The sequence below is a fragment of the Girardinichthys multiradiatus genome, chromosome 12 (assembly GCF_021462225.1).
Source record: "Girardinichthys multiradiatus isolate DD_20200921_A chromosome 12, DD_fGirMul_XY1, whole genome shotgun sequence".
NCBI lineage: Eukaryota > Metazoa > Chordata > Actinopteri > Cyprinodontiformes > Goodeidae > Girardinichthys > Girardinichthys multiradiatus.
This window is the reverse complement of record NC_061805.1, coordinates 16,207,892-16,221,735: the sequence shown is the minus strand read 5'-3', so window position 1 is coordinate 16,221,735 and position 13,844 is coordinate 16,207,892. Positions and strand designations below refer to the sequence as shown.

At 39.6% G+C, this 13,844-nt stretch overlaps 1 protein-coding gene across 1 annotated transcript; it reads left to right on the top strand.

Moving 5' to 3' along the window:
- Positions 1-392: 392 nt before the first annotated feature.
- On the top strand, positions 393-13,844 carry zbtb34 (zinc finger and BTB domain containing 34). The gene is made up of 2 exons (XM_047381923.1): positions 393-559; positions 6,528-13,844. The coding sequence occupies exons 1-2, from the start codon at positions 542-544 to the stop codon at positions 8,088-8,090; spliced, it is 1,581 nt and encodes a 526-aa protein (XP_047237879.1). The 5' UTR covers positions 393-541; the 3' UTR covers positions 8,091-13,844.

Sequence of the window (13,844 nt, the reverse complement as noted above, 5' to 3'; positions counted from 1 at the left end):
CATATTATTATTATTGTTATGACTTCCTTGGCAGTCAAAAATTGGCTAAACACTAAACCATCTTCAGGCAGCGTGAAAAAAAAAAAAAATATTACAAAGCCTGTTCGAGGACAAAAAAAATAACTCGTTCAGTAAAACTTGTATGGGTGTAAGGATTTATTTGTATAAATGCCATATTTCAAGTTATGAATACTAACTTTTTATGCTTGATTTCATAGTTTAAAAAAGTGAAAGTAGACGTTATAAAACATAACATTCAAATGATGAGTTAAAAACTTTCGGAAACAGGACACTAACGTGCACGTCCCCCCACCCCGTCATACATTAAGAACAATATGTCACCATACAACACTGACACAAGCAAGGGAGGGGCTGCTCTGCTGCGAGATACATTAGATAGAATGAATGCAACGAGCCTAAAGAACACTTCCTGTTGATGAAAAAATTGCAGCAGCAACTGCCTGACACATCTGGACTTCGAAAAGGGGGGAGGCCTGGCTGTAGTGTTAGCGAGCTGCTGAGGGGAATGGACAACATCTAAATGTCAACCTGCAAGACGGTGAGTGTGGTGGACTTCGTATTTGGCATGGACTGACTGTAGTGCGTTTGTAATATCGGCACGTCGGTGCCTTTTCAGTGTAAGTGATTGCGAAATAATTGCCTACGAGCGTACGCTAGCTGCTATCTACTAGCTAGCATCAGATTGTTAAAGCTATGCGCTGAAATGAAAGTTGCTAGTAAGCTACGGTTAAACATTAGCATGAGCTAAGTAGCCTTGTAGCTGTGTTATATTACAGCCGACAGTTTTCCCCCGCGTTCGACGTTGTAACGTAGATATTAGCGGCTTAACAGCCATTTCTATAATGATGTGTTAGAGCTCAGGGCTTATCCTTAAATAATACAAAGGGGAGTATTCTGTTCAAGCAGGTCGTTTCTCCATAAAACTTGAATATAAGCTAGCTAGTGTAGCTATTCACTGCTCTATTGATGCTTGTATTCGGGTCGTTCAGCCCAGTGAGTCGGTGTAAAGTAACTTTAACTGAACTTTAAACAAATGGTTGGTATAGGAGATAGTGAATAGTGTAGTAAAAAAAAAATAAAAGCTTTATGTGATGGTAAAGCTAGCGAGAACGTTAGCAGCTTTGCTATTTAGACCCTCCTCCCCTCCCCGTGCCCGGCTGCCCCTCCATTCCCCTTCCTCCTTTTCACTACCTATCCCACTCCCCGTCGCCTTTTATACATTAAAGCTTTACATGTGGCATCAGGGCTGCATGGATATTCAATGTGTCAGAAACATGATTGGATTTCCTTAGGGGTGAAGTGGGCTAACAGGTATGGCAGCACACTTTGTTACAGTTTGTTCTTAGAAAGTGTGATATGGCAGGAAGGGAAGGGACAAAGTGCAGGGACGTAGCCTAAGCATATCATTTTCAGTAAACCTGGGTGACCCTCGGTTACCAAAGGCAGTGTCTCTATTTTACACGTGAAATTAATTTGTTCTTCCATTAGATCACATTAATATAGGCCCTCGAAATGCTTTGCGGTATTAAACCCACACATTATTTTGTTATTAGAGTGCTATTTTGTGTTATTAGTTAAGTTATAATGATTCTAAGTCTGTTTCTGTTTTGTTATTTTTTGCATCGACCACATTGGTGACTTTGAAACTTTTCAGTTGGGCAGTTCAAAGTTGTAGAAATATCAGGAGTGTTGTAGTAATTCCAATATTTAAAACAAATGATTTTCTTTTGATCATGATCAGCAGATCAAATACTGAAAAATCTGATTATTGTTTTTTTGTGTGAATACTTAGAACGTTCACTATTTTCAGTCTACACACACATCCACTCTTTTTGAGTTTAATACAAATCAGTTAAAGCTTAGAGGCACATTCTTCGATGGGGATAATCTTACAAACTCTTCATTTTTTGTCAGTCAGTCAGTCATTTTCTACCGCTTATTCCATAGTGGGTCACGGGGGAGCTGGTGCCTATCTCCAGCAGTCTATGGGTGAGAGGCGGGGTACACCCTGGACAGGTCGCCAGTACATCGCAGGGCAACACACATACAACCACCCACACACTCATTCATACACCTAAGGGAAATTTAGAGTTACCAATTAACCTAACAGGCATGTCTTTGGACTGTGGGAGGAAGCCAGAGTACCCGGTGAGAACCCACGCATGCACGGGAAGAACATGCAAACTCCATGCAGAAAGACCCCAGGCCGGGAATCGAACCCAGGACCTTCTTGCTGCAAGGCAACAGTGCTACCAACCGTGCAGCTCGTCACTTTTTGTTTAAGTTACAAATACTTTCTCCATCAAACAGCTTCTGAACTTATTTGTTTTTAATGTGTTATAGGCCTCCCTTGTAAAGAAAAATTAGAATAGGTCAAAATTGGAGTCGGCAGATCAGCCTTCAAAGAAAACCAGAAGTTGGTATTGTCCAAATATTTATAAGTATTTTTGTAAATAAGATGGTGAAGTGCTCTTCATGATTAAAAAATGTTGTATTTTGAAAAATATATCCCTTCCCCAGTCTCAATGGCCATTAAAATATATTAGTAATATAATATATTATTATATATTTTACTCTCTATATACAGCTCCTCCCTCCAGACCATGAATTTACACAATGAATGAAAACACATTACGGTTCCATTTCACCAACCCTTTATGACTCGTTCCATCCCCCTAATTGAACCTGTGCTAAAAGAGGGCTACAGTAAAAGTTATTATGCATATAGATGTTTCCAGCATCTGAACAGCAAATAATGACTTTACTTGCACTGACTTCTGTTTCAAGGATGTTATATCAAAGTCATACTCTCACTTTAGTCAGACCTCTTAGTGCATAGTATTTTGAAAGGTTAATATAGGTAGATAATCCTTAAAGTTTTTGGTGTTTGTCATTAAGCACAATACACATTGCATTCAATGTAAAGAATTTCTACAGGATGTTTTGCTATCAAAATGTCTCCATCTTTCTACATTATAATTCTGTTGTTGTTTGAAAATGGTTAAATATGATAAAGACTCAAGTGTTTTAGGATCCAATTTTTTCTTGATCTGATTAACATGTAATTAGCCTGAAATGAAATACGAACCTTATGTCTTCCAAACAAATCCAAGCAGAGAACCCACCCACAAGGTTCAGTATGAAATCTTCTGCAGCGCGTACTGATCTCCTGCTGCAAAAGTCTCTGTCTTTTTGAGGATGCCGTGTTATTTTCACTTGAGCAACATTATGCGGACTGTACTGTCCCCCAGGCCCTTCACAGTCTACTCTATTTTCATATAGGTGCTTTACTACTTGTTTTAAATTGTTCTTCATTCTGTGCTTGTTAAGCAGTTCTGTCCAGTGTCTGGTGTGGCCCACAAACTGTTTTCTCAAAGTAGGCAAATGCTCCCTGCTGATGTTGAAGAAAGCATAAACTGCTCACCTGCTGACTTTTTGTTTTTCCTCTACTGAAATGACAAACTTTTTTATATATTATCTGTATGTGCCTACATAGTAGCAGCATCCGGCTCATTCTCTAGCTAGAAATCTGAGCCACATTAGCCTAGCTCAAATGTTTTCTGGTTTTTTTTAAGCCAAGCATGTGATCCTCACGCATCCACGCATCATGTACATTTCAGGTACCCAGCATACATTCTTTGGCTGCCTCTCCACTTAGCTCCACCCAGTTTACATTTTGTTGGCAGTCTGTTAATTGTATGAATATGTTTCATTTGTTGGTTGTCATGACAGGAGGGAAAAATTAGCCATATTCTCATATATATATTTAGGTTTCCATACAGCCTTGTCTTGCCGATGCCAAGAATAGAGGTTTGTTGGACAGATGTCTTAGAAAGGTGTCCTATCGAGCCTTCACAACTGGAGAAAGTGTTTACATCCCCAGTGTGCTGACATTACTTACTTTGCAGAGGATAGTGCTGAATAGCCAGCAAGGGTTAGGAGGGAAAAATGTGGGGCAGCCAAGAAAATAGGAGACAGCAGATAAAGCTAGAGAACTGTCACTGCTTAAAGAGATAGTTCAGAATTTTTGAAGTGAGGTTCTGGTAAAACATCATAAGCAATTAATATATTATTTGCAATTAATACCTCTTTTTCTTACCTCCGTTTTTATTTAATATAATTCCTGATTTGTTGGACCTGGAGGCTGAAGCCAACAGCTTGTCTTAGAGGGGCCAAAACTAGTGCAGACTTCTGCGGTCTTGAATTAATTCCAATCTCAAAATTTTCTTTATTGGTTTGTTTAAATGTTATTTTCTGAACCTTTATGCATTGGGTGGCAATTTACCAATAACTGTAAACATAGGAAATGGTGGTAGGAGGTGGTGTACCAATGATCTTCCTGTTTGAAACTTGTACTGAGAACAGAACAGCACAGACATTTCTGGTCTGAGTAACTGATATAAAAGGAAAGTGGCTCAATAGGCAAAAAATATATAGGTATTTGGGTGAAAGATATTTTGTCAGTTTTCCATACTCTTTGTTTTCCATTATGTAGTTAATTGAGATGGGAAATCGTGAACTTGTTTTATTCTGGGAACGTGTTTCTTACCCAAACGTGGTATTTGTAAAATATGCTATAAAGTTTTAAGGAATGGACGTGTTTTAGGATTGTAGAAAATGTCCAAACTGTCGGTTAACTGCAGCCTCCTGGACTAATCTGTATTTCTACTAAATGAAGAAGCTGAGAGTTGTCTAGGGCAGTAATATACATGAACTTATTGGGGCTCCTTCCTGTTTTTGAGCCCTTGCTTATTGTTTTTTTTTTAGATATATCCAAAGTTTTACATCAACATCTGTTACCAGCACCTACGTTAAATATGACTTTTAGTACATGTAGTTGTCATCTCGCAAGAAGGGAATTGCTCCATATATGTTCTTCCTGGTTGTTGCAGATACATTTTTTAAGAACAGTTGGTGCGTGCCTACCTTCTAAGCAAAACCAGATTTTCTTCTTTCTCTGCCAAATGCTATAAGTACATTATATGTTCTGGCTCCAATGTCTGTTAACATTTCATTTTACAGTCACAAGCACGTAGACTTTGTACAGTCATTTGCGTAAGCTCTATCTGCTTTCCCATCAGTTTCATTTTAAGGCGTAACTATGCACCCAGCAGTTTTCCTTTTAGCACTGTCAGCACTCAGTTTAGAATTCTATAAGAGGATCATTATACACCTTTTAGGCTTAAGATTATGACCATCTGCCTAATTGTGTTTTGATCCCTCTTCAGCTGGTACAATAGCCCTGACCCGTTATGATACAGGCTCCACTAGACCACTGAAGGTGTGCTATGGTATCTGGCACCAAGAACTGAAGCCCCGTAAGTTGCGAGGTAGGACATCCATCAATCGGAACTGTTTGTCCAGCACATCCAGGATGCTCGATGGAATTGAGATGTAGGAAATTTGGTGGCTAAATCAACACTTCAAACCTGCTGTTGTGCTCTTCAGCCCATTTCTGAACTCGCTGATCTGTGGCTATGGAGCCCTGTATGCAATCAACTGTGATGCACTCTGTGTGTGTATAAAATGGTCAACAATATCAAGCTATGCTAGAGATTTAAAATCAATTTAAGGAAATAACACTGGATTTTTCTTTGGCTGTATGGAACAGCACCGCCCCTACCCCATCAGTTGCCACACATTGCTGGTCAGCTGGTCGAAAGAAAGTTCATGTATTTCTACACTTTCCATTGCTAACTAGAAAGACATGCCATTTTAAAATATTGTCTGTCTGCAAAAAACAATTATGATGTGGAGACTAAAGAAGTGGCACCTATCACACTTAATAAGACAAAACTGACTTAAAACTACAGTTGGCGGGTTAGAGCATATAGTCGGTTAAGCAGCCAGCTGCAGGCATTGTGCTCAAGGAAATAACCAGCTAATATAAGCCTTTAAACAGCAGATAGGAGTAACACAGAACAACTGCTAATTCGTGTGTGTGTACAGTTTTTTTCCTTTAGTTCGAAGTGGTTTCTGAAGTGCAGCATCTGAGGAGCTTTTATCGGGTCAGTACTTTTGCTGGAAAGGTTTTGTCCTGATATCGACATCAAAATGCCAATAAATATAGATTATTTGGCAGCAGTTGGCATAATTGTTTCTTTTATGATTTAAATATTCAAACAGAAATATACAAATAGACTATATTCTATTTTTTTTAATCAGTTTTGTCATACTATGATATCATTAAATCATTGCATTTTTTTTTTCCAAGGTTATCACAACATCTCCATCTCATACCAACCCCTGAACCTGACACCGTTCTATTAGAACCAGCATTACTTTTGTCAGCAATTTGAGCTACAGCAGCTCGTCTGTTGGATCAGAACTGCAGTTTTCGTGCTTAAATATTTTTGTTTGCCCATATGTCCTCCTTCTAAAACATCAGCTGTGGGGGCAACATGTTCACTTGCTACCCACTAACAGGTGTAATGATGAACAGTGAATAATCATCCTCTGTTGTAAGTGCAAAATGTTAAAACAACCATTGTTTCGTTTCTTTTCAGGCTGCCGACAAACTGGAGAAACATATCCAAGAAATGGACGACGGCAGCTACATCGAATTTGATGTGCCGGAGTTCAGTAACACGGTTCTGACCCAACTCAATGAGCTACGGCTTCAAGGGAAGCTGTGCGATATCATCGTTCACATTCAGGGCCAGCCATTTCGAGCTCACAAGGCCGTCCTGGCGGCCAGTTCACCGTACTTTCGTGACCACTCAGCCCTCAACACCATGAGTGGCCTTTCCATTTCAGTCATCAAAAGCCCCGAGGTGTTTGAGCAGCTCCTTGCATTCTGCTACACAGGTCACATGTCACTCCAGCTCAAAGATATAATCAGCTTCCTGACAGCGGCCAGCTTTTTGCAGATGCAGGCAATCATTGACAAGTGTACCCAAATCCTGGAGAGCATCCATTCCAAGATCAGCCTCCCAGCTAGTGCTTGTAGCCCAGAAAAAGACAGCTCGCAGATCAGTCGTAATGGTGTAAATGACAGCAACCTGTTCATAAACCCTACCCAGATCTCCCCCCCTTATTTTCCTCGGCAGAGCCAGGGAGTCAGCGAAGCTCGGTCGGAACAACTAGGAAAAGGCCAGGGTCGTGTCCGGCAGCAGCAAGAGGAGGGGCAATCAGATCGTGGCAGCAGTGATGGTGTGTCAGAGCACGATGCAGCCATCGAGGGTGAAACCGAACAAGTAGAACTAATTGGCAAAGATGGGCAAGTCACAGATGTGCATGTAAAGGTAGAAAAAAACGACAGGCCATCTTACTCAGATAGTTCCTCGGCTGGTGATGACGGTTACCACACAGAGTTTGTGGATGGGGAACAGATTGTGGCTGTCACTGTGGGTTCCTACGGTCCTGTCATCCAGCCTGCTGCCTATTCTTACTCAGGGTTGTCCTCCTCCTGCTTTGTCAACCTCAGCAACTCCAGTCCTTCTCGCTCCATCCTCAGTGGTTTCAGAGGTGGGAGAGCCAGATCAAAGCGCCCAGTGGCTATCCCGGCAGGAGTGTTAAGTCAAATGAAAACCGGTCTGGATGATGCCGAGTCAGCCGTGGGGGCCGCGGGGTTGGAGAATGATGTGCGAGAGCGTAGCCTCCGGAACCAGTGGTACCCATATAATGAAAGACTCATTTGCATCTACTGTGGAAAGACCTTCAATCAGAAAGGGAGTCTGGACCGCCACATGAGACTGCATATGGGAATTACCCCATTTGTTTGTAAATTCTGCGGCAAGAAGTACACAAGGAAAGACCAGCTAGAGTACCACATTCGTGGCCACACAGACAACAAGCCCTTCCACTGTCAGATTTGTGGTAAATGCTTTCCATTTCAGGGCACCCTTAACCAACACCTGCGGAAGAAGCACATGGGAGTATCGGAGGCTAGCAATCATATGGACTCCCCGGAGAGAACCGAGGAAAACTCAGACCATAAGGACCAGGGAGATACATCAGAGGGGATGGCCTATGAGGCGCAGTATGCAGAAGAGGCACCAGCCAATGATATGGAGGAGCGTTCCAAATGCAGTCCAGAGGAGGATCAAGCATCGAGATGTGATTTTTAAGGTCCTGCTTCAGGTTAAGGAAGCTTTAAGAAATGACTAGTTCAACTCAATTTAAAGGACTCACTTTTTTTTTTAAACCCTCTGCTATGAACCTTTCTTGATACAAGCGTTTCTGTCAGTTTTTGTAAAACTGATGCAGAGAACGAGTGAAAGCAGGTGGATGCTTTATTATAGAAATTCTTTCAAGCAAAGGGAGTCACAATGTACTATTTTTGAGATGGTCCCAATAATCACGACCTCCAGTTGATTGCTCTTTTTATCTTTCCATGTTTTTAAAAAAAAATATTTACAGAGTTATATAGGCATGTTGCAATAATTGATAATGTGAAAGCTCTGGTAAGATGCTTGTCATATCACCTTTTTACCTGACCTGTTTTTGCACATGTGGCCACTGGAGGTCACTTACTCACAAGGAATGATTTTTCTGCCAGTGCAAAGCTTCGTGTGACATATCCGTTTAATACCTCATACTGCAACTACATACTCATAACAGACAGTATTCTAACTTAAATGAAACTCACCGGGTTCTACCTCATAGCCAAGAACCTATCCAGCACAGACGTGTCCATCGTTTGAAATCCGTTTTAACTTTTATGTACAGTTTATCTTATTGCCAAATGCTGTAACACTTCTTCTTTTTACACAAAGCCTTGATACTTGGGTGGGAAATATTCCTTGCTGATCGTATGGATTAGGGACAAATTCCTTGTCAAATGTCTGTGGTCAGCCAGGTTAAAATTATGATCAAGAAGGTGCTATGTTAGGAGTGCATTAAATCTACTTGCTTACTTGTGTGCTCTTGGCAAATGTTTAGTGCAAATTAATATACTGCCCCTGTTATGAATTCAAGATACATTTGATTTTCTGTTTGGTTTTACTTGTTATATAAAACACTTCAGGATTTTATCACACATCACTACCGGAAGTCTCGCTCACTTGGTCCAGGTGGGGTTTTAGATCCATGGAATGGATGAACTATGTCCACAAAGTAAAGTCGTATGTATACATCTTTATCCTGTAGGAAAAACTTACAGTGGATCGACTTATGTGTATTTATTTTAGAAAGAGGAAGACTTCTAATGTGATACTCCGTATCTGACAGAGAAAAGATAGTAGTTGCTGTTAACTCAGCACGGCTTAGGGACCAGCTGGAACAATATGCAAAAAGAATGAACAAAGGAATCTCAGCCATTGCCACATGGTTTATATTCCATCATTTATAAAAGCTTTTTTTTTTTTTTGGTCTGTTCCTCTGTGTCGTTGTCATAGATGTGGCATAGCCTAAATAAAGTTAGAAGATAAATGTTTCAAAAGGTTTTCAGAGTATTAATGCACTTTGCAGAGTTAGGTTTCAGCTTAGTGCTACCCCAGTGATTAAATAAGCAAAACTTTTTTGGTTCTTAATGCATATTTGGAGTATTACTTCAGTCAGAGAAAAGTACAAAAACGTTATTGACTCTCTTCAATCTTATAAATACTATTTGCTAAAAGTCATGCATGTGGCATGACTTTTTTTTAAATCTATACTCATTGTGTTATTTGGGATCAGGGAAGGGGATTTTCTATATATAAAAAGGCACTTAAAGTGCCAGACTAATTGTTTGCAAGTTAAAAACTTAGCCGGGTGGTTCTCTTTGTGCTACTCAGCTTTTTTATTTGCCATCCAGCTGTTAAATGCCTTTTTGTGTGTGTGTGTATTTTTAAAGAGCACCTACTATATACTTTTATTTTCTCCTATCTGGGCCGTGTTGAATTTATGCCAATGAACTAAGCATTGATTATATTATAGCTTTCTTTCATATAGTTTCCTTAACTATTGTACGTTTGGTGGAAGGTTCTGTGTGTTTCTTTTGACTTAAATTACATGAGTACTTCTTTTTTTTTTTTGTTACTCTTCTGAATGTGCTTACATCATCTTCACTCTTAACAGATGAGATAGCAACACCAAACTGTGGGGAATTTTGCTGAAATTAGTATGGCTTGCTTTTCTTTAGCGATGAGTACGAATCAATCTCAAACACTTTCAGTTATTACAAGCATGTCTGTCAGCCTATAAATGTTTACCAAATACATGTTTATGTCTATAAAAAGCTGACACATGCAGGGTTGTCAGCTGATCTGACTTCATCAAAATAAGCTGCTGACAACATACATTTTTTTCTATAATCGTTACCGCTCATTTGGACAAAAAGGAGAACATCCATCCATTTCGGGGAACTTGTCAAAATCATTTGTTGAATGATGAAACTGTTAAATTAATCTTGTGCCAAGACATTACACCAAAGACTATTAGGTGATTTTTAGAGTCCGTTTTGATTATACTACTAATTTAATACTCAATAATATAAGATTAGATGATTGCTATTTGCAGGTTTATCAGCTTATAACAATCAGTTGTGTAAAATTTAAAGAACATTTTAAATAGTTAAGTCAGTAATGTTATATTTTAAGCCATGCAACATCTAACTATAGAAAAGTTGTTAAATAGGTTCAGGAATTATTAAGTCAGAGGAGGACAGAGATTGGCATCCTAAACCTCGTGCCTTGCCAGAAGCTTTTTATTTTAGATGCTGGCACTTGGAAATGTGCCTCTTTCATTTTAAAACCACTCAGAAAACTCGAGGAGATGAAATAACACGGACACAATTAACCAATACGGTGTCTTGCAAAAGTAGTAATACCTTACCGTTTTGTCACCTAACAGCCATATATTGTGATTTGGGATTTCCTTTGTGATTGAAGGAAACAATGTTGTGCATAATTGTGAAGTGGAAGGAAAATGGTTTTCAACATTTTCTACAAATACAAACCTGAAAAGTGTGGTGTAGATAGGTATCTAGCCAGCTCTGTTGATAACTTGTTGAATCACCTTTTGTTGGCATTACAGCTACATCTGGGCGTGTCTTTACCAGTTTTGTGTAGAGACTAAATTCTGCCCATTCTGTTAGAAAAATAGCGTAAGCTCAGTTAAATTGGACCCAGATTTACGTCCAGACCATTCGAACCATCCCATTGAAGCTCTGGTTGTATTTAGTGGGTCATCTCAGTCTTTTGCAGCCTCTGACTGCTTTTCTTCAAGCATTCCTCCCCTGCCTTTGCTATTTAAAATGTCCTCACACCATGATTCTGCCACCAACATATTTCACCATGCAAGTTACATGTGATATGTAGTGTATGTTTTCCACCACAAATGGCATTTTGCAGAGCTCTTCCTTCACTTGTTTACAGTTTCCCTTGTGTGGCTTGTAGCAGACCTTGAACTGGATTTCCTTTCAGAAAGATCCAGAGTTACTAGGGATCTCTTGGTTGCTCTGCTTAGACCTCTCCTTGCCCAGCTATTCTGTTTAGGTATATTGGTGTTCCTGGTAGGTTTGGGATTTAGCTATGCTCTGTTTGCTGCATCCCTTTGTTGCCATAATGCTGTCTGCTCGCTAATGTGCTCAAACAAACCCCTGAGATCTTCATGGAATAGGTGGATTGATACTGAGATAAAAGTACATTGAGGTGGATTCTGTTTACAGATTAGGTGACTTTTACTGGCAGCGGTTTGCCCTGGGTTTTATTTAGGGGTAAAAGCAGCTGAATACATAGAGGTGCCACACCACTCAGGTTTGTAGTTAAAGAAAGATAACAAACACACACCTCATTTTCTGTCCACTTCACAACTATGTACTACTTTTGTTTTGATTTATCACCAAAAGTCTCTGTTTAGTTTGTGGTTGGAATGTGGTAAAATTTTCAAGGGGTAAGAATACTTTATCAAGACACTATGAAGGGGAGCCAAGAATGGGCTGGGCCTAATTTGTGTTAGGCTCACCCAAGCCTTGTCTCTAATTTTCACCTAGTCTGTTTTTTGGCATGGGGATGGGCCACTGTTTTAAAGGAGTTTTGTACCAGTTGATCACAATCAAACAAGGCAGACTTGTTGGAAAACAAGTTACCTGCCCCATGTTCAGAGACTCTACTCAGACAATCTGAGTTATGTACTGGAATTGACCTTTTTTAGTGAAGCAAGGTGATGCGTGAAAAAAACAAACGATATACGTCCTTTTTGTTCTCTTGGAGCAGGAAACTCTGCCTGAATGTTCAGCAGAGCATTAATGAATATTTGTTCAGGAAGCTTATTTTCATACTGTAGCCAAAATTGCACGTTGCTCAACCACAAAAACGTCCGTTTTCTTGTAGTTGTTTCATTGATTGTGCACTTGTATTTGTCAAAACTACATACCAGTTACATCCGGAAAGTCTACTTTATCTCCTTATTTACATTTAAGGAACTCAGTAATAGTTCCCGCAGTTAATTGGGTAGGTAGGGATCTTATTGCCCTAAGTGGTGCTTTTAGCTCATTAAATTATGTATTCAAGATAGGTGAAGGGAGGCAACATTGTTTAAAGGCTTTTTAACAAACTATAGATACTTCTTAGATAGTACTCATTTACAGAACCAACTGAACTTGAAACACTCAGATTGGCTCTTAGTCAGCTTTTAGTTGCACCTCTCAAACAAACGGGATGAATTTTGGGCCACAGGTAATCAAAAGAAAGTGTTTACAAGGAAGGCTGTCAGACTACTTTTTTTTTTTTAACTGCAGCTCGTCCTGTTCCTTTTATAATAAACTCACTTCAGGTAGTTGACGAACACTGATACAGGCTTAAAGAAATCACAAGTCTTCCATAGCTTTTCTGTCAACTTCTGTCCACTGTGTAATATTGAAAGAAAAGCAATAACCTTTTTTTGACAGTGAAAGTGGTGTATTGGGATCATCAAGCCTATTGAAATCTTGGTCTGTCATGTATCAAACACAACGTCAGGGAGCGGTTGAGCTGAAGTAGGACCAGGACAATTCGATATTGCTTTAACTTTATTTTTTTTATATATTTTATAATACTTTGGATGGTTTGACTTAACTTTTCGAAAAAAAAAAAAAAGAATTTCAATCGAAAACGTGTTTTAAATGCTCGCCGAGATGCAGTGGTAGTCAGTGAAGTGCACAGAAACTGGTTGCTCAGCTGCAGAGGTGCACATCCAGCTAAGTGAAATAACGAAAGGGATTTTTGGGCTGAATCGCCACTGTTAGGGAGCAGGCCGTCTGTTGACATGTTGAGGTTCACCGATCTCTGGTGGCTCCTCAGGATTCAAAACTGTAGTTCAGGATCAGAGGAGACCAATTCCTCACTTTTTCCCCCGCTAATCCCTATACTCTGCACTATAAAGTGTCTGACTGGCATGTATCTGTTCACAAGGCAAAAAAAGACAAACCTCAAACTCAGGGTATATATTGCTAAAAGTGGTATCCTTGGACACTGATCTTGTGTCCATAGTCGAAATGTTTGCTTCTCTTCAGTCCCCCAACATTCTGCCTCATGCTCTCAGTGAGCCCTTATTTCCCACAGAGCTGAAACCCGAGGCCCGCTGGAGATCACAAACTGAACCATGACAGCAAAAACGGCCCAGCTCCTGTTTTGTCCACTCTATACACACAACCTCACAACCCAACTGTGAACCTCAGAACTCTACTGTTTTGTACAACTATGAAGTAAATAAAGCTAGCTACAGCTATAGACGTATCTATTGCCATTTATGAATTTATTTTATAGCATGAAATAGATATATTTATTCAAATTATATATTTTACTCATAATCATTCTGTGCTGCTTCATTTTGGTTCTTAAGCTTGTAAATTGCCTTTTTATTATCTAAAAAATGTCCATAGAATAATGCGTTTGTAAAATAAAGACGCAGATTTGGCTCTG